We start from the raw sequence: 18,517 nt of genomic DNA, 5'->3' as shown, positions 1-18,517 counted from the left end.
TAACAAGAAACCTGAGTCTGTATGAAATAAGCAATGAATCATATATTCTTAAATATATAAATGGAAGGTTTTCATGAGATGTGTGCCTCACACATTTCGTTATTGCAAGTCATCTATTTGTCAGTGTCCCTTATAAGGGGGTAGATTTAACCTCCAGTTTGCTAGTAAATCTGAAAAACATGAAATGATTGGAAAGCTGTAGATTAGAGTAAATTGGAGAGGGGGGCAACAAAGCACACAAAATATATTAATTTTTAAAGCATACACATCTCTTTGCATCGACTTTGGGGGCAGTGGTGATACTGGAATAGGAAAACTTAACTACTTTTTATTTTACTTACTTACTTAGACAATCCCTCATTGTCTGAGTAAGATTGTCCTCCAAGTTTGGTGTCCTGGCGGTGGGTCCGTAGGTGACTGTGGAGTCCTATTCTTGACCTGCATGTTCTCCCACAGTGAGGGTATCGGTTTCCAGGTGGAAGGTGGTCCCGGTCGGGGTTGGCTTGACGCGTCTTCCTCTTGGCACGTTTCTCTCTCTCACGCTCCATTCCTGCCTCTTCAAATTCTACAGCACTGCTGGTCACAGCTGACCTCCAGAGCGCTCAAGGGCCAGGGCTTCCCAGTTCTCAGTATCTATGCCACAGTTTTTAAGGTTGGCTTTGAGCCCATCTTTAAATCTCTTTTCCTGCCCTCCAACACAACTTAACTACAAATCCTAGGGCTCCATATGGCAAAGCCGTGGGAATTGAAAGTTTCTGACCTTCTCTGCCAAAGATTGCTGATGCTTCACTAAACTTCAAATCCCAGGATCTCATAGGATTGGGCCATTTTAATTTAAAAGCGGTGCCAACCTGCATTAATTCTACAGTGTGACTACTATTGCCTTGGGAATCCCTGCTGCAGTTGATTATGCCACTCCCTATGAGGAGCAGCTTAAAGAGCTGGGCATGTTTAGCCTGAAGAAGAGAAGGTAGAGAGAAGACATGATAGCCATGTATAAATATGTGAGAGGAGGTCATAGGGAGGAGGGAGCAAGCTTGTTTTCTGCTGTCCTGGAGACTAGGATGCAATGGAACAATGGCTTCAAACGACAAGAAAGGAGATTCCATCTGAACATTAGGAAGAACTTCCTGACTGTGAGAGCTGTTCAGCACTGGAAGTCTCTGCCCCGGTAGGTGTTGGAGTCTCCTTCTTTGGAGGCTTTAAAGAAGACTGGATGACCATCTGTCGGGGGTGCTCTAAATGCGATTTTCCTGCTTCTTGGCAGAAGGTTGGATTGGATAGCCCACCAGGTCTCTTCCAACTCATGTGATCCCACTTGTATGGCTCCCCCAAGCCTTTGGAGCTCTAGGTCTTTTGTACTTCAATTCTCAGAAGCCCCTGCCAGTTAGATCCTGGGGGCTGGAGTCCAAAATTCCTGGAAGACTAAAAGGTTAGTTAGGGTTTTGTAAACTAAACCCGGAAACTGCACACGCACGTGCAAGGACGGTCTAAACTTTTGTACGTCTATGGATTTTGAGGCTATGCATGCGGCGCGCGGGGATGACGCAACAGCGGGGCGAGCGGCGCGATCTCATTGGGAAATCAGCTCGGGGAGGGAAGATTCCAAACAAACGCAGAGCCTGTGGGAGAGTCCATTTGGGCAGAGGCGCGGGGGGAGCAACAAGAGACGGGGATGAGCAGGGATGCACCACTGTCAGGTATGCATAGGGGGGAATCAATACCTTATTCAAGGCAAATAGCGAGAGAAGTTGCAGCTGATTGAAAACAACTTCTGAGAATTTGTGAATTATCATTAAAATTATGCAGTAAATCAACTGTTTAGGTACCAATCTCAAATTGATGGCAGACAAAGGTTTTGTGTGTGTGAAAGGGGGCTTTTTATGCCTAAGGAGAGAAGCTTTGAGTGGGATGCTTTGTTTACCTTTTTGAACTGTGTATGTTTTTGAACTGATTGTGTTGCTTCCTCCAAGTATTGGTTTTAATGGATTTACTATTGTATTATTCAGGTGTTTTGATTATTTCTAGATCCCACTCTGGGAGAGAGGAAGGTGGCCTCCAAATGAAAGTTTAAACAATGAGACTTGTCTACTTGGAAGCATACACTTCTTTTAAGCATTTAAAGTTACATATTTGTTTTGTTTTTAATTTAAAGTACCATAGCACCATATATAACTATATAGGTAAAGGTAAATTGTGTCTCTTGACATTGAGTCGTGTCTGACTCTGGAGGATGGTGCTCATCTCCATTTCTAAGTCGAAGAGCCGGCATTGTCCGTAGACACCTCCAAGGTCATGTGGCCAACATACATACAGTTAAAAGATGTATGTTGGTTGGTTGATTAGTACTACAAAGACAGCTACGTTATTTATTTATTTATTTATTTATTTATAGTATTTATATTCCGCCCTTCTCATCCCGCAGGGAACTCAGGGCGGATTACACATATACATGGCACATATACACATATACATGGCAAATGCACATATACATGGCAAACATTCAATGCCATTTAGGCATACAACATATATAGACAGACACAGAGGCCATTTAACATTCCAGCTTTCCCGCTTCATGAGGATATGCTCGAATCTGACCACAGGGGGAGCTGCCGCTTCACCGTCCACTTGTGGCACCAAGTCCTTGATGGAGTACTTCCTCATTTTTACACACATTGCTGGAAGGTTTTATGGTGCTGTAAATTATTTAAATTAGCCTCCCCGCATAAAGAGATACCTAAATTACCTACCTGACAGATGCAACTGTCTTTCGGACTGCATAGGTCAACAGCAAGCTAGACTATTAATAGTCAGGCACTCACCCCAATTCGGGCTGGCTTCAAACTCATGACCTCTCGGTCAGTAGTGATTTAATGCAGCTGGCTACTAACTAGCTGCACCACAGCCCGGTCTTGTTATTGTTGTTATTATTAATACATGGCTTGATGGATCTGGACCAAATGTGGCACACATACCCTTCATTGTGTTGTTGAAGGCTTTCATGACTGGAATCACTGGGTTGCTGTGATTTTTCCGGACTGTATGGCCATGTTCCAAAAGCATTCTCTCCTGACGATTTGCCCACATCTATGGCAGGCATCCTCAAAGGTTGTGAGGTCTGTTGGAAACTAGGCAATTGGGGTTTATATATATGTGGAATGCCGAGGGTTTTGTCTTCCTCGATGTTGCAGTTGGCCAGCTTGATTAGCATTTAATTAGCATTTAACACAACCTACAGTCTATCTACAGACCTACTAAGAAAATCCAACAAACGCTACGTTCAGCAAAAGAGAAGAGGGATCCTCTCGCCTCTGCAGGAGTCTATCGTATACCATGCAGCTGTGGAAAGTCTACACAGGGACCACTAAATGCACCATTGCCCAAACACAAATCAAGGAACATGAAAGGCACTGCAGATTACTTCAATCAGAGAAGTCAGCCATAGCAGAGCACCTGATGAACCAATCTGGACACAGCATATTATTGGATAACACAGAAATGCTGGACCACTCTAGCAACCACCATGTCAGGCTGCACAGAGAAGCCATTGAAATCCACAAACACATGGACCATTTCAACAGAAAGGAGGAAACCATGATAATAAATAAAATCTGGCTACCAATATTAAGAAAACTCTAAAATCAGGACATTAAATAAAGAACAATACTAAAAAAACAGATAGGAATTCCAGATAGGAAACAATCAAGGGCAGCTAACACCTCCCAACAAAGGGTTCCCCCAGGCAGGAAGCAACCAGGCTTTGAAGCTGCAAGGCTATTCAATGCTAATCAAGCTGGCCAGTTGCAATATTCACACTTGCCTCAAGCAGAAAAGTGTTCTTTCTCCCACCCTGAACGTTCTACAGATATATAAACCTCACTTGCCTAGTTTCCAACAAACCTCACAACCTCTGACTATGCCTGCTATAGATGTGGGTGAAACTTCAGGAGAGAATGCTTCTGGAACATGGCCATGCAGCCCAGAAAACTCACAGCAACCCAAACCCTTCATTATTCAACTTAAAATGATTGAGGGGTTTTAACTATTTAAAAAGGAAGGGGGAGAAGGGAAAAGAAGGGAAAGAAGGAAGAGAAAAAAAGGAAAGGTATGAGGGGAGGGGAAAAAGAAAGGAAGAGGAGTAAGAAGAGATAAAAAAGGGAAGAGAAAGAAAAAAGGTGGAAGGTGTATGAGGGAAAACAGAGAGAGAGAGGTGTATAAAGGAAGCAAAGAAAGAGCCACAAAGAGAGCCTTGCCAGAGTGTTGCCATTGAGACATTGTGGGACAGGCCTCTTCTCAAAGCTGGAGAAGGAAGAAAGTCCATGGCAGATGTCCCAACAACACCCAGACAACTGTGGCTATAATATACACTAGTATAATATATATAGGAAATACATGTAAGCCATGTGTGAAAAAAAATCAAATCTTGTAAATAAAGATACATTTTTTTCTTTATTGACAGGTCTTCATATGACAGCAAGTAATAGCTCTTTTTCACAAGATTAAAGTGGAAACTGGGAACATGGCTTCAAACCCTCCTGGACAAGGTAACTATTACCATTTGGCAACTGTACTGTAATTCACCACACAATAGTTGCTGCTACATAACCATCGCACCCCCTTTTTTGGTGTCAAAAATGGACTTCCACCCTTTCCTTGCTTAATCATCGCACAGCCATTTGGGGCTCGTGTTCTCTCACCTTCCTTTCCTTCTTTCTCATGAAATTGAGCTCTTTGGAGCTTGGATCTTCCATTCTTGTTTCTCTATGAGCCCTTCCACACAGACCCATATCCCGGAATATCAAGACAGAAAATCCCACACTATGCTTTGAACTGGGTTGTCTGAGTCCCCAGTGCCATATATTCCAATTCAAAGCAGATAATTTGGGATTTTCTGCCTTGATATTCTGGGATATAGGTCTAAGGCCCCTTTAACATAGCTGAATAAAATCCCGTATTTTCTGCTTTGAACTGGAATATATGGCAGTGTGGACTCAAATAACCCAGTTCAAAGCAGATATTGTGGGATTTTCTGCCTTGATATTCTAGGTTATATGGCTGTGTGGAAGGGCTCTAAGATAGAACAGTTCAAAACAAAAGCAGAAATGAGCTGTTTATTTGGGGCTGGATCATCTGTCCTCCTGTTTTGGAGGTAAAGCAGTTTTAAAATAGAAATCAAATAATCAAAGGCAGATTTTTTTCATTACATAATAGTCGCAACCCCTTTTTTGGATCAAAAGGAGGAGGGGTGCGACTATTATACAATGAAAAAATATGCCTTTGATTCTCTGGCTTCTGTTGTATCATATTTCATCACACATCATACTTTTTTGTCCCCTTTTTTGGATCAAAGAAAGGATTCAAAGTGTGACACATGTGATGACATACGATATCTCATATTTTCTTGGATTCCATCTTAGACCAGTAGAAAAACTACTTTGCTTTCTGCAAATAATTTCCCTACTTTATATTCAGCATTATATATGAAATATATCCTAACATGGGAACTTTTGTATTGGAAAAGGCCACACTTCCCTTCTGAGCCCATTGGAGTCTCCAAAGATTGCCTTGGAGGCAACATGGCACTTGGCCAAGTACTGCTCCTCAAACAATTGTAGGAACCCTTGGGGTAAGCGCAGTAAATAAATAAATAAATAAATAAGTAAGTAAACTTGGCCTGGAAGTGTCCACGTACCTCCCAGGAGCCACAAGAGATTTCAGGAGGGCTCTCCTTCCCTGAATAATTTCCTGGTCTGTAGGTTCTCAACTGTTGGTAGGTATCTGCCCTATCTAGCTGGAGTACACCGTTATGGATCACATTTATCCATGCAGAGATTGGCCCGCTTTGAGAAATAGAACAGAGAATTTCTAGGCAGTGTGACCACAAACAATTACCACCCTATTATGCATGGTACCAAGACAGCCTTGGCTGCCTTAGTGGATGATCTTCGCTGGGAACTGGACAGGGTGTGTGTGTCCCTGTTAGTTCTGCTGGACCTCTCATCGGCCTTCGATACCGTCGACCACGGTATCCTTCTGGGACGCCTCGCGGGAATGGGCCTTGGGGGTACTGCTTTGCAGTGGCTCCAGTCCTTCCTCGAGGGTTGATCCCAGAAGGTGTTGCTAGGGGACTCCTGCTCGACCCCACAGCCATTGTACTGTGGAGTCCCGCAGGGTTCAGTACTGTCCCCTATGTTATTTAACATTTACATGAAGCCGTTGGGATAGATCATCCGGAGTTTCGGGGTGCGGTGTCATCTGTACACAGATGATGTCCAACTCTGTTACTCCTTCCCACCTGCTACTAAGGAGGCTGTTCAAGTCCTGAACTGGTGCTTGGCCGCTGTAACGGACTGGATGAGGGACAACAGATTGAAACTAAATCCAGACAAGACAGAGGTACTCCTGGTCAGTCGAAAGGCCGAACAGGGTATGGGGTTACAGCCTGTGCTTAACGGGGTCACACTCCCCCTGAAGGCGCAGGTTCACAGCTTGGGAGTGATCCTGGACTCATCGCTGAGCCTGGAGCCCCAGGTTTCAGCGGTGGTCAGGGGAGCTTTTGCACAATTAAAACTTGTGCGCCAGCTGCGCCCGTACCTTGGGAAGTCTGACTTGGCCACGGTGGTCCATGCTTTGGTTACATCCCATTTAGATTACTGCAACGCTCTCTACATGGGGTTGACTCTGAAGACTGCCCGGAAGCTTCAACTAGTCCAACATGTGGCAGCCAGATTACTAATAGGAGCGGGGTACAGGGAGCACACTACTCCTCTGTTGCGCCAGCTCCACTGGCTGCCAGTTAGCTTCCGAGCACAATTCAAAGTGCTGGTGTTAACCTATAAAGCCCTAAATGACTCCGGCCCAGTTTACCTGTCCGAACGTATTCTCCTCTATGAGCCATCAAGATTGCTAAGATCGTCTGGAGGGGCCCTGCTCTCGGTCCCACCGGCCTCACAAGTGCGTCTGGTGGGGACGAGGGACAGGGCCTTTTCGGTGGTGGCCCCTCGACTCTGGAACTCCCTTCCACTGGAGACTAGAACAGCCCCGTCTATCTTGACGTTCAGAAAACAGGTGAAAACTTGGCTATGGAAACGGGCATTCAACGAATGAGTCAAGATTCTGTGATATGGATGGATGATGACAAACAATGATTTTAGGATGACGACTGACCACTGTACTTAGCTATTTTAATGTTTTAGTGTAATTTGGATTATGATGTTTTAATGATTGTTTGTAATATTGTTTGTTAGAAACTGGCCTGAGTCCCTCGATGGAGGTGAGAAGATCGGTATACAAAACTGCTAAATAAATAAATTCCAACTGCAATCGCAGTCAACAATCGAATGAATTTTCAGTCACTTTTAGTGGCAATTTACATTCTGATGCGATCTCCAAAATGTTCAGTAACAATTAAGGAAAATTCATGCTGCTTATTAAATATCTCTTGAATTATTCAAGAATGAATATTTTACTTGCCTCTAATAACTATGATTACATATTTGGAGGAGCCCAATATACTTGATATTAAGTCCAATATAAATGTGCATATATAAATGAAGGGACGTTGTGAATTTTGCAGCCTTGTATTAGGATCAGAGATTTCAGTGCTCAATTAAATTGTGTCTGAAGGCCTTTCCAGACAGACCTACTCTCCATGAAGAGCAACAACATTCTACAAAGCCTCTTTTATTTTAAATTAGCATAACATAAATGAAGGAGACAGCATGCCAGAAGAAACAAATGGATGTACTACAAATGTTTTGTCTTCTGAATATTTTCATGTGGCACAATTCACTATGTATGTTCGATTAGCTAAAATAGAATAGTTAAACCACACATTTAAACATCTCATACCCTTCTAGAATTATAAGGTTATCTTATCCAGACTATGAAACATAATTTGAAAAAAAAATCTGTTCCTGGCTTGAAGGTATTATTTCCTGTTTAATTTTGTGGTCTTTACTTTGAAAGTAGTTGATATGCTCCAGAAACTTCATTTTTGTGGCTGCCACAAACTATGTTGAGACTCTATAAGATATTCATTGAAAACTATAGCAAGATGTGCTGCGGGATGTCCCCCCAAAACAAAGTTTTTTTAATTAAATAAACGGTTTCCATGTTTTTATGTTAGAACCAATTAGGAAATGACATTTATAACACAGGAACAAAAATTGTGTTACATAGTGTTACCAGTTTCCATCCAAGTAGTGTAGCCAAGAAACTGTGACAATTCAGAATTTAGAGGTTCAAGAGAACAACCTCCATGAACCCCTGTCAGCATGATCAATGTTCATTAGCCATGCAATTGGCTAATTCTGCATGTTACCCTCAAGCAAAGTAACTTTTCAAGGTCTGAATAGAGTAAGGGCGGAGGAAGTACAATGGTAGTGTTTTTTCTCTTCCCTCTGTAGATATCTGATCATTGAACTGTGCTCTAGTTTTATGAACATTTATCTTACAACTAGGAAAGTAACTTGATTTCGAATTTTTTTTTTTACTGATAACAAGCCATTATTTGCAAGGCTTGCTAAATAAGGTAGTTTTCCTTTTTTTATGAAGCACAGCTGAGGCATCTTCTGCAGTGTCCACTATAAACACTGCGCAACAGATTCATGTCAATGTCTAAAACAACAATTTGGTGATGTTCAGAAAATTTTTGCTCCTGCCAATTTTTTTGTGACCCCAACATTGAGCTAAGGTGACCCAATTTGGGACCATGACCCTCAGTTTAAGAATCAATGGTTTAAAGCTGTCTTGCCTATCCGGTTTGTTTTGTGCAGTTTCCTAACATAGTGTTTTTGTGAGAACAGTGTTGCTGCCAATCTGCACATTTACTTAGTTGAATATTGACCTTAGCTTGTAAGAGTTATCATACAGAAAATATTGGATTTATCATACAGCAAATATTGGGGAGATGGTGGAGGGGTATAAGAATAAAGTTATTGTTATTGTTGTTATTATACTGTATTATTTTTTACAAAACTACTCCAAAGGATCCCCAAGTCTATATTTATTTATCGTTATCAAAAGCGAACCAAGAGTACAGTTGTAATGTATTTTATCTAAAGATTATTTAGTAGCTTTATGTTTGTATACTTAAATTTTTTTTTGACTTGGCACACCTTTCCAGTCAATCAATCGTTGTTTTTGGAATATAAATATAAAAAGTCTATGATAGTGAGTTTTGAAAAGCATCCATTTATTTTCTGTTTCTCAGAGTAACAAGAATAGTTTGAAAGTAGCAACACTGTGGAATTCAGTTGTCATTACTTTTAAACTGTTCTGGTTGCTACAGTCTATTACAGTATATTAATTGACCAGTATTATCTTCCAAATTTCACAGTTTTAATCTCAAATTAGGAGCCTCCGATGGCCCAATGGGTTAGCCCCTTGTGCTTGCAGGACTGAAGTTCGCAGGTTCGAATCTGGGAAGAGCGCGGATGAGCTCCCTCTGTCAGCTCCAGCTCCCTCCTTCGGGGACATGAGAGAAGCCTCCCATAAGGATAGTAAAACTTCAGAAATCGGGGCGTCCCCTGGGCAACGTCCTTGCAGACAGCCAATTTTCTCAATCCAGAAGTGACTTGCAGTGTCTCAAGTTGTTCCTGACATGCAAAAAAAATCACAAATTCGACAGAAATAATTCATAGGTTTCCTTATATGATGACTGAAAATCCATCTTTAGAATATAACAACACCTTTAATCAGCCTTTCCTAATTTAGCGCCATTGCCCCCGTCCCCAAATATGTTTGACAACAACTCCATTCCTTCCCATTTGATCATGCTATCTAGGGTGACGGGTGAAGTAGTTCAGCAAATTTGAAGGATATCAATTTGGACAAAGCAAATCTGTAACATAACTGGACTAAGCCTTTCATTTTGGGTTAGCGCTAAAAACACCCTCAAATATGCTGGTATAAGATCAATGACTGAGTTTGGAAAAGTTTCTTTTTTGGATGACAACTTCTAGAATTCCCTCCCAATATCTGAGATTTGGGGGTTTCAAAAAGTTATTAGACTAAACTCTGATCTAACTCAAGATTACAACGGGGTTTTTTTTTTAAACCAATGCTGTGTTTGAGATTGTTCCAAAGCTGTATTTCACATAATCAGCGAATAAAGAAGAAAGGAAAGTTATAAATAGGCTTCAAGGATGGTGCTTGTTGGCTTTGAAGATTAATATATTCATCATTGATATGCATCATCATAATTCACTTATGGAGCGGCTTTAAGACAAGGAGGTTACTGGCTGGTTCAAAAATATTTGCGCACACAAAAATGACATTTTACTCTCTCTGTCTTCTTTTTCTTGGTAGGGTTTCAGAACAAAAACAGAGTTGCGATCTTGGCTGAACTCGACAAGGAGAAGAGAAAGCTGCTCATGCAAAACCAGTCCTCCACAAACCACCCTGGAGCCAGGTACCATCTTTTTGGAGGCCTGTCTTTTTTTTCCTTCAGTCATGCTCTCAGGTCTCAAAGGAAAACCACATTTTGCTGTCTCGTATCAGCAATATGTGCTTCTGATGGGCCCACTTTGTTCTCTCTGGAAGTTATATCCAAACAGGCACCCTAAAAGGCATAAGCACCAACGCACCCAAGATTTGTGCCTTCTGGCTTTCATGGCTACCACTTTTCTTTGAAGACCTTACTGTTCAGCAAAGGTGGCCCTTACTTTAAAATCCTTCATAAACCAAATCTATTTTGACCTAGAGAACTGGAGATAGATATTTTTGATTGAGGATATTCAACTAAGTAAGCCATTAAAATATAAAGCAGATGGGAATGGATGTGCCGTGTATATTTAGGTATAAGCCGGCTTTTTCAGCCCTTTTTTAAAAGCCCCCCTCAGCTTATATGTGAGTCAAAGTTATTTATTATTTTACTTGGTTATTATTTTTATTACATTTATTCTTTTACTCTATTTATTATTATTATTATTTTACTCTATTTATTATTATTATTACATTTATTTCACTTTGTTGTTATTGTTATTATTACATTTATCATTTTACTCTATTATTGTTATTACATTTCCATTATTTTACTCTATTATTATTGGAAGGATACCCAAGCACATTTACATTGAAGAAAGTTAGAATAATGATTTAATCAGAGTTGGACAGTCTTATCTTAAATTACAGTTTTATGTAAATATTCAAAAACTTTTAACCTATGGATGCCTCAATTAATGTAATTTTATTGGTATCTATTTTTATTTTGAAATCTACCGGTAGTGGCTGCATTTCCCACCTTTGGCTTATACTCAAGTCAATGCATTTTCCCAGTTTTTTGTGGTAAAAGTAGATGCTTCAGCTTATATTTGGGTCAGCTTATACATGAGTATATACAGTATTCCCTGCCCCTTCCTCTCCCTGCAGCCATCTGTGAACTAGATGATGTCTGTGACCGTAACAATAAAATTCAATTCAATTCACTGTCAAAGGTTCTCCCCTTCTCCCGGCCTCCATCTGAAAATGATAAAGGTCAAATTGTATATCACCAGGTTCCAGCGAAGGAGGGGGAATGCTAGTGTGCTTATGTGCCAGTTGTAGTACACATTGGAGTTATACATTTTCCCTCTGGTGCGATTAAACCTAGAGATTTTTGTAAGGGCAGAGTCCAGCAGAGAAGCCATTTTTGTCTTCTGTAGCAAAGAGTAGGATGCAATAGGCTGCATGAGGATCAGAAAGAATGACGTTTTTTCGAAACATAGAGTAAGCTCTCCACTTTTCCAAGGGTTCTTGTCAAAAAACAAAAGAAAGAAATCAATGAATGAATTCACTTGTATGTCTAAATACAACTGACAGAATGCATTCAAGTTTGTTTCCTGACCGTCAGTGTTAATAATAATAATAGTAAAAATATTTATTTATTGTTATTTATTTATTTATTTACAACATTTATATCCCACCCTTCTCACCCTGAACGGGACTCAGAGCGGCTTACAAGTTTTATGTACATACAGTGTGTTATATTATTAGCATAACACAATATTAGTATTATATATTACCGTATTGTACTATACCACTATACTGCAATATTATTAGTAATATTACATGTGATATAAAATATATAATTATTATATTATTATATTGTTTTATTAGTGTTACATTGTATTACAATATTATGATCAATATTATATGTACATATAGTATATTATAATTATTAGCATAGCACAATATTAGTATTATATATTACTATATTGTACTATACCACTATACTGTAATATTATTAGTAATATTACATGTGATATAAAATATATAACTATGACGTTAGTATATTGTTTTATTTGTGTTATATTGTATTACAATATTATGATCAATATTATATGTACATACAGTATATTATAATTATTAGCATAGCACAATATTAGTATTATATATTACTATATTGTACTATACCACTATACTACAATATTATTAGTAATATTGCATGTAATATATACCATTATTAGATCATATTATTATAATTATATTGTATTACATTATAATATAATTATCAATATAATATGTATATACAATATATTATATTATTAGCACAGCACAATATTAGTATTGATGCACCACATCCACATTTAATTTAACAATTTAGCACGGATAGCCTGCCATCCTCTGCCCTGCATCTTTTCCACTATCTGTTGTATTCTTAAAATTATCAAATGCAACTTGCAGGTTCAGAAGTTCTCAGGAGCATTTGAATGAATATAATGATAATATTATAACATATATTAATATAATATTATAATGCATAATACTATTATAACACATATATGTAAATATAATAAATTATAGCATATATAATATAGTAATATATTATGATGGACTATGATTTCTGGACTTTGCGCTTTATTTTTACTGCTGATTTAAATGTATTTAAATGCACAATGTATTTTATATGCTTTATATGCCTTAATGCAGCATTGAATTATTGCCAGCTTGGAACCCTGAGTCCCCTTCAGGGTTGGGATAGAGCGGGATAAAAATACAGTAAATATAAATAAATAAATAAATGTCTAATCCATATTAGATATACTAGTAATAGTAGTAGCAGTAGTAGAAGTAAAATAATAATGCTAATACTAATACTAATAATAATAATAATAGACTCTGGCACAAACCAGTAAAGGTGGTCCCAGTGGTGATCGGCACACTGGGTTCAGTGCCAAAGACCTTGGCCTGCACTTAAACACAATCGGCACTGACAAGATTACCATCTGCCAGCTGCAAAAGGCCACCTTACTGGGATCTGCACACATTATTCGCCAATACATCACACAGTCCTAGACACTTGGGAAGTGTCTGACGTGTGATCCAATACAATAGCCAGCCGAGTGTCTGCTGTGGACTCATCTTGTTGTGTTTCAAATAATAATAATAATAATAATAATAATAATACCAGCAACAAAACTTTATTTATATTCCTCCCTATCTCCCTGGAGGGACTCGGGTCTCTGAGTAATTTAAAAGGATTTTAAATTAAGCTACAACTTCCAGAGGGTTTGCATCTGGGTTGTTCCAGACTCCCAGAACAAACATGCAACCAGTGACTTTCAAGGCCCCTTTCCACAAGAAAGAGATGGAACCTGCAGTTTTATTGTTTTGATTTTGGCTCTGTGGCCCTCCTTCCTTTCCGGATGTTGAGCTTAATCATGGTTTGTAGTAAAGTCTCTGAATTTAAAACACTAAACCATAGTGACTTGTACATAACTGCTGTTTCTCCTCCAGGCGCTAATCTCGACCTTGTTTTGTTGCTCATGGTGGAGTAGTTGTGGAGGTTTGGTGGGCTCGGGGTGGGATTGGTACTGTAACTTGTCAACGTGTTGACTAAAAAGAGACCTTGTCTCGGCTGGATCTCAATGGGAAACTCTTTTCCTGCATACAGAATTCTGCAGCCACTCTACCAAACATATGAGCTCCCCATCATGAAGACTATGGACCCCTGGTTAGTGCTGTTGTTTTATTCAGGTATCACTTAGACAAGTCATTGGGTGGTACTGATGATGAAAGAAAGCAACTGAAAAAAATGTGCTGGGGGGCTCAAGCTTCATTCTACTGCATGTCTTCCGGTCGACTTCCTTTTGGTTTCCATTGGTGCATGGGTTTCTTCCCCATATTGACTAAATCTGCCATGGCTGGAGGGAGTGGGTTAGATCTAGGTGTAGTCATACTTAGAATAGACCCACTGGCCACAGTACTTGTGGGTTAAAGTGTGTCTGCTCTAAGTATGATCCAAGTCTGGATCCAACTGTTGTTCCTAAACAGAACTGTTAAACCAGTTTCGTACACACCATCTTGCATGTCAGATTTCCCTCAATTTTCAAGTCTTCTATTACAAAGTAGAAGTAACAGGGGAATTTTCTGACTCTGAACCATGTACCCCTGCCACAGCATACTTTTTACTTGACTCTGTGCTAGTTGCGTTTTTATGACTTTCCTTTTTTTCCCTATTGCTTGCAGCATCTCTCTCTCTCGATCCTCCCTTAATAAGGACTTCCGCGATCATGCAGAGCAGCAGCACATAGCTGCACAACAAAAGGCTGCTTTACAGGTGAGTTGTCCCAATTCAAAGAAGACGCAATGGAGCCAGGCTGTGAATATGTTGTGGTTTTTTGTTCTTCAGTGATTCCTAAAGACTAGGCATGGGGAGAATGTTAGGAAATACTCAAAAGTGGTTGGAAAGTCAAAAACAAACTCTTTCAAGCTTAAATCCTGTATGGATTGTGAGTATTAAAGCAGAAGGCTGAAACCTTTGACAGTGTGCAAGCATTACATCTACATTTGGTTATTTTTTCATGTGCCACTTTAGCAGGGGATGGGGGTAAGGAGATTCTTCTCCATTGATTCGAAATACATGCCATTTTCATACTGTTGTGTTCCTCTTCCAGCATGCTCATGCACATTCGTCAGGATACTTTATAACCCAGGACTCTGCCTTTGGAAACCTTATTCTTCCAGTGTTGCCACGACTTGATGGAGAATGACAGACTATCCTTGAATGGAAGGAAGGTGGTGTTCATCTAATATTGCAGCTGCTACTTTCAATGGTTTGAAAATAAGAGGACTCAAAATGAAGATTAATCTATTCATTTTAATGACTTTGGTTTTCAGGAGACATTAAATTACTGAAATCCAATTCTAAGGTAGTTTGCTTTTTTCTTTCCTTCTGGTCCCAAAGTTGGATATGCATATGATGTATTTGACTTTTCTGTTTCAATGCTGGTTTATTTATTCTTTTGATTTAAATTATCTATTATTTTCAGGCCATTTAATAGCCTTTCTAACATTTGCTAGTGCCTCACACTGCTTTGTGTTGTCATCTCGGTAATGCTTGCAGCAGGCATGTAAGATAGGACAGCCACCCTCATAAATAAAGATGTATTTAAAAGTGAAAAAGAAAAGTGGAGAAGTGCAATATATAGATAGAAGTTTGTGCAGTTGTCTGGCTCTGAACTGCACATTCGCACAGATGAAAACAGAAAGCAGAAAAAGAGGGGAAAACACTTCTCTCGTACAAACATTGTGTCTTGTTGAATAAGTTAGGCAACTGTAGCCCTCCAAAAGTAGACTTGAGCCTGAATCAGTTTGAACAACAATGATTTGTAATATTTGCCAGGCTGTTTTGTATAACATCCAAAAGCAGAACTGTGAGGAGGGAGCCACAAAGCTCAGCAAAAACGGATTAAGGAAGCTGGATTTTGTTGGTTCCTGGAGAGGAAGGAGTTGAGGCAGGGATATGCTGAGTCTTTTCTCTCTTCCCAGCAGAAGCAACTTCCCTCCATTTCTTTTTTGGAAAGTTTCCTAGGCTCCTCCTTCAGAAAGGGCCCTGTTGGGAACTCGCTTTCCCAGCAGCACTTGCATAAGTAGTCATTGAAAAGTCTCTGAGTGTCTCTCAAAGCATGATGGGACTTGAAGTTTCTCTCGCTCCCTGTTTCCCAGCCAATAAAAAGCCTGGTTGTGTCCATGCTCTGACTGGCTGAGAATGGACAAAAGCGGCGACTACAATTCCCAAAATCCTCTTTTGCAGTTTGTCTTATTTTTAAAAATGTTATGCTTAAAACTTTAAGAAAATTCTTTAAAAATCAGGAAATTGGTGAATTATTTTGAAACTTGGCAAGCCTGTAGTTGTAAATGAAGTCTAAAAATGAGATATGTTTCATGCAGATAGCCCTTAAAATGACTGAGGATTGAGCCTTTAAAATTTCCCATTGTAGCCAAATCTTTGCTGAATAAAAATGGCAACACCCTTCCCCCTTCAAGTAACTTCCTGGTAAACAGAATGAGGGGACAGCCGACAGTGGACTCTGAAATGGTATGTCTTTTGGCCGAATTGCACACCTCTAGTTTTTAGTATGTTTCTCTTACAATGGAATAATGAACAAAAAAATCAGGAGGTTTACATTTAATCCGTGTTTAATTGAGTTAGACTGTTATTTGGAAAGCATGTGGCCCTCCAGATGTTGGGATGCAGATATCTATAGCCTTATGCAGTTTAGCCAGTAGGATGAGATTATGGCAGGTACAGCTGTAGGGCTACAATTTGCCCCCCTCTCATCTATTTCAATGTTGCTTTCTCTTGATGAGTTTCAGCTCCCAAAATATAGGGCACTGGACATGACCATGGGCTGCTTTTATTGGAGCTGGAAAGTGGGGAAAGTTCCTTAATCACAATTTGAACTAGATGACAGGTTGTGTCAACACTTATAACGTGGGACCTCTCCAGGCTATTAAAAATGTGCAGTCTTGCTAGGCTTTAATTATAGATCTTTACCTTGATACATTCTCCTCCTCTGTGTTGAAGGAGGGCTTCTGACTTCTGGAAGATGTTTTGCTGCAATTTCCTTCCTTACATTAACTTATGCGAATGCCATAGCTGGAGGGAAGGGCTGCCAAAGTAACACAACACTGAAGCCCTTGTAAGGTGTATATTTGTTGCACTTTTCGTGTAAACCATAATAGTTTTCATGTAAAAAGAAAACTAAGCTAGCAGCAAAGATATTTCTCTGGCGGATGATCTTAACATTTAGTGAAAGAATTAAAAGTCTCAAGAAAAAAGTGTTTTCAGCATAAGAATTTGCAAGAAGATAAAGGAATATGTTTAGTGGGCAAAGAACTCTAATTTCCACTTAAAACTCCTGTTGCTTGAACAGCATTCCCTGTGTAATAGTAATAATAATAATAATAACAACAACAACAACAACAAACTTTATTTATATCCCTCCGCCATTTCCCAAAAGGGACTCAGGGCAGCTTACAAGGTACTCCAAAGTGCAGCATAACATAAACGCTACCTGAGTATAAAACAATATCACATAAAAATGATAAAACAACCACTATCAACACATATAAAATAAAATAAGACAATTATAAAAACGCAGACCATCTGTAGTTAAAACTAGCTGCCATCAATTCACAACTAAAGTGCCAGAGTGTCAACCTCATGTGGGCCCATTTCAGCCTACTCAAGGCCAAAAGCATGCTTAGAAATCTGTATTTTTAGGCTGGATTGAAAAGATTCAAGGGTGGGGGCTAACCTAATTCTTTTGAAAGGGTATTCCAGAGCCAGGGAGCCACCATAGAGAAGGCCCTTTCTCTCATCCCCACGAACCACGCTTGAGACTGTGGCGGGATCAAAAGAAAGGCCTCCCTTGCCGATCTCAAAGCCCGTGCTGGTTCATAGAAAGAGATGCAGTCTCGAAGATAGGTTGGACCCGAAGCGTAAAGGGCTTTGTAGATAATAACCTGCACCTTCAATTGAGCCTGGAAACTTGTCGGAAGCCAGTGGTGTTGTTTTATTAGGGGCATAGTATGTTTCCTATAGCTAGCCCCAGTTAGTAATCTGGCAGATGGCCTTTGCACTAACTGCAGGTTCTGAACCATCTTCAAAGCCAGCCCCGCGTAGAGTGAATTACAGTAGTCCATTCTGGATGTAACTGTGGCATGGACCACCATGGCCAAGTCAGGCTGGGCCAGTTTTGTCAGATAAAGAATTACATTTTTCATTTACAACCAACCCCCCCTCCCCGCCAAATGCACATATTTGCAGCAGAGGTGCATTCTGGAAGCGAAGACATGTTACAAATAAATCACAGTTCTTTTAATAGATTATCTCTGAGCATTGCTAATGCAACATGATATGACAGTTGGCTACTTCCTGCGTAGGGCATCAAAATAATTTCACATTCATGGTTGATTTTGTAAATTGGTGAAACTGATCTAATTATTCATTAGTGGAGCTCTTAAATGATTTGCCACAAGAGGGAGTCTTGTGGGGGAAAATAACCACATTTTCTAATATTTGACAGAAAGAGAAAAAGGTTTATGACATCTAGTCAACCAAACAAGGGAATTTCATAGGATACTTTTTTCGTGTCAGGTGCGACTTGAGAAACTAAGTCGCTTCTGGTGTGTGAGAATTGACCGTATCTACAGGATTGGTCCAGAAATGTTTTCCCATGAATACAAGGACCTTACTACACTGCAGTGAGTCCTGTTTTGGAAAAAAGAAACTATGTTGGTTGAGCGA

At 39.7% G+C, this 18,517-nt stretch overlaps 1 protein-coding gene across 3 annotated transcripts; it reads left to right on the top strand.

Annotated features, from left to right (window-relative positions):
* The first annotated feature begins 1,534 nt into the window (after positions 1 to 1,534).
* Positions 1,535 to 15,127, top strand: INIP (INTS3 and NABP interacting protein). Of its 3 annotated transcripts, none has more exons than XM_067464360.1 (6): positions 1,535 to 1,700; positions 4,460 to 4,544; positions 10,312 to 10,414; positions 13,877 to 13,959; positions 14,452 to 14,542; positions 14,880 to 14,975. In XM_067464360.1, exons 2-5 carry the CDS (start codon positions 4,520 to 4,522, stop codon positions 14,514 to 14,516), a joined length of 276 nt encoding a protein of 91 aa, XP_067320461.1. In that variant the 5' UTR covers positions 1,535 to 1,700; positions 4,460 to 4,519; the 3' UTR covers positions 14,517 to 14,542; positions 14,880 to 14,975. The 3 variants fall into 3 exon arrangements, with proteins under 3 accessions (XP_067320461.1, XP_060618471.1, XP_060618472.1); XM_060762488.2 differs by having other exon boundaries at positions 1,538 to 1,700; positions 13,877 to 13,936; positions 14,880 to 15,127; XM_060762489.2 differs by lacking the exon at positions 13,877 to 13,959 and having other exon boundaries at positions 1,539 to 1,700; positions 14,880 to 15,127.
* The last annotated feature ends 3,390 nt before the right edge of the window (positions 15,128 to 18,517 follow it).

This window comes from Anolis sagrei, chromosome 2 (assembly GCF_037176765.1).
Source record: "Anolis sagrei isolate rAnoSag1 chromosome 2, rAnoSag1.mat, whole genome shotgun sequence".
Taxonomy (NCBI): Eukaryota; Metazoa; Chordata; class Lepidosauria; order Squamata; family Dactyloidae; genus Anolis; species Anolis sagrei.
This window is presented reverse-complemented; position numbering and strand designations above follow the sequence as displayed.

Coding starts and splice junctions, on each gene's coding strand:
- INIP (XM_060762488.2), top strand. CDS start 4,520: ATGGCTTCAAACCCTCCTGGACAAG. Junction 4,545..10,311: donor TTCAAACCCTCCTGGACAAG/GTAACTATTACC, acceptor TTTTCTTGGTAG/GGTTTCAGAACAAAAACAGA. Junction 14,543..14,879: donor AACAAAAGGCTGCTTTACAG/GTGAGTTGTCCC, acceptor TTCCTCTTCCAG/CATGCTCATGCACATTCGTC.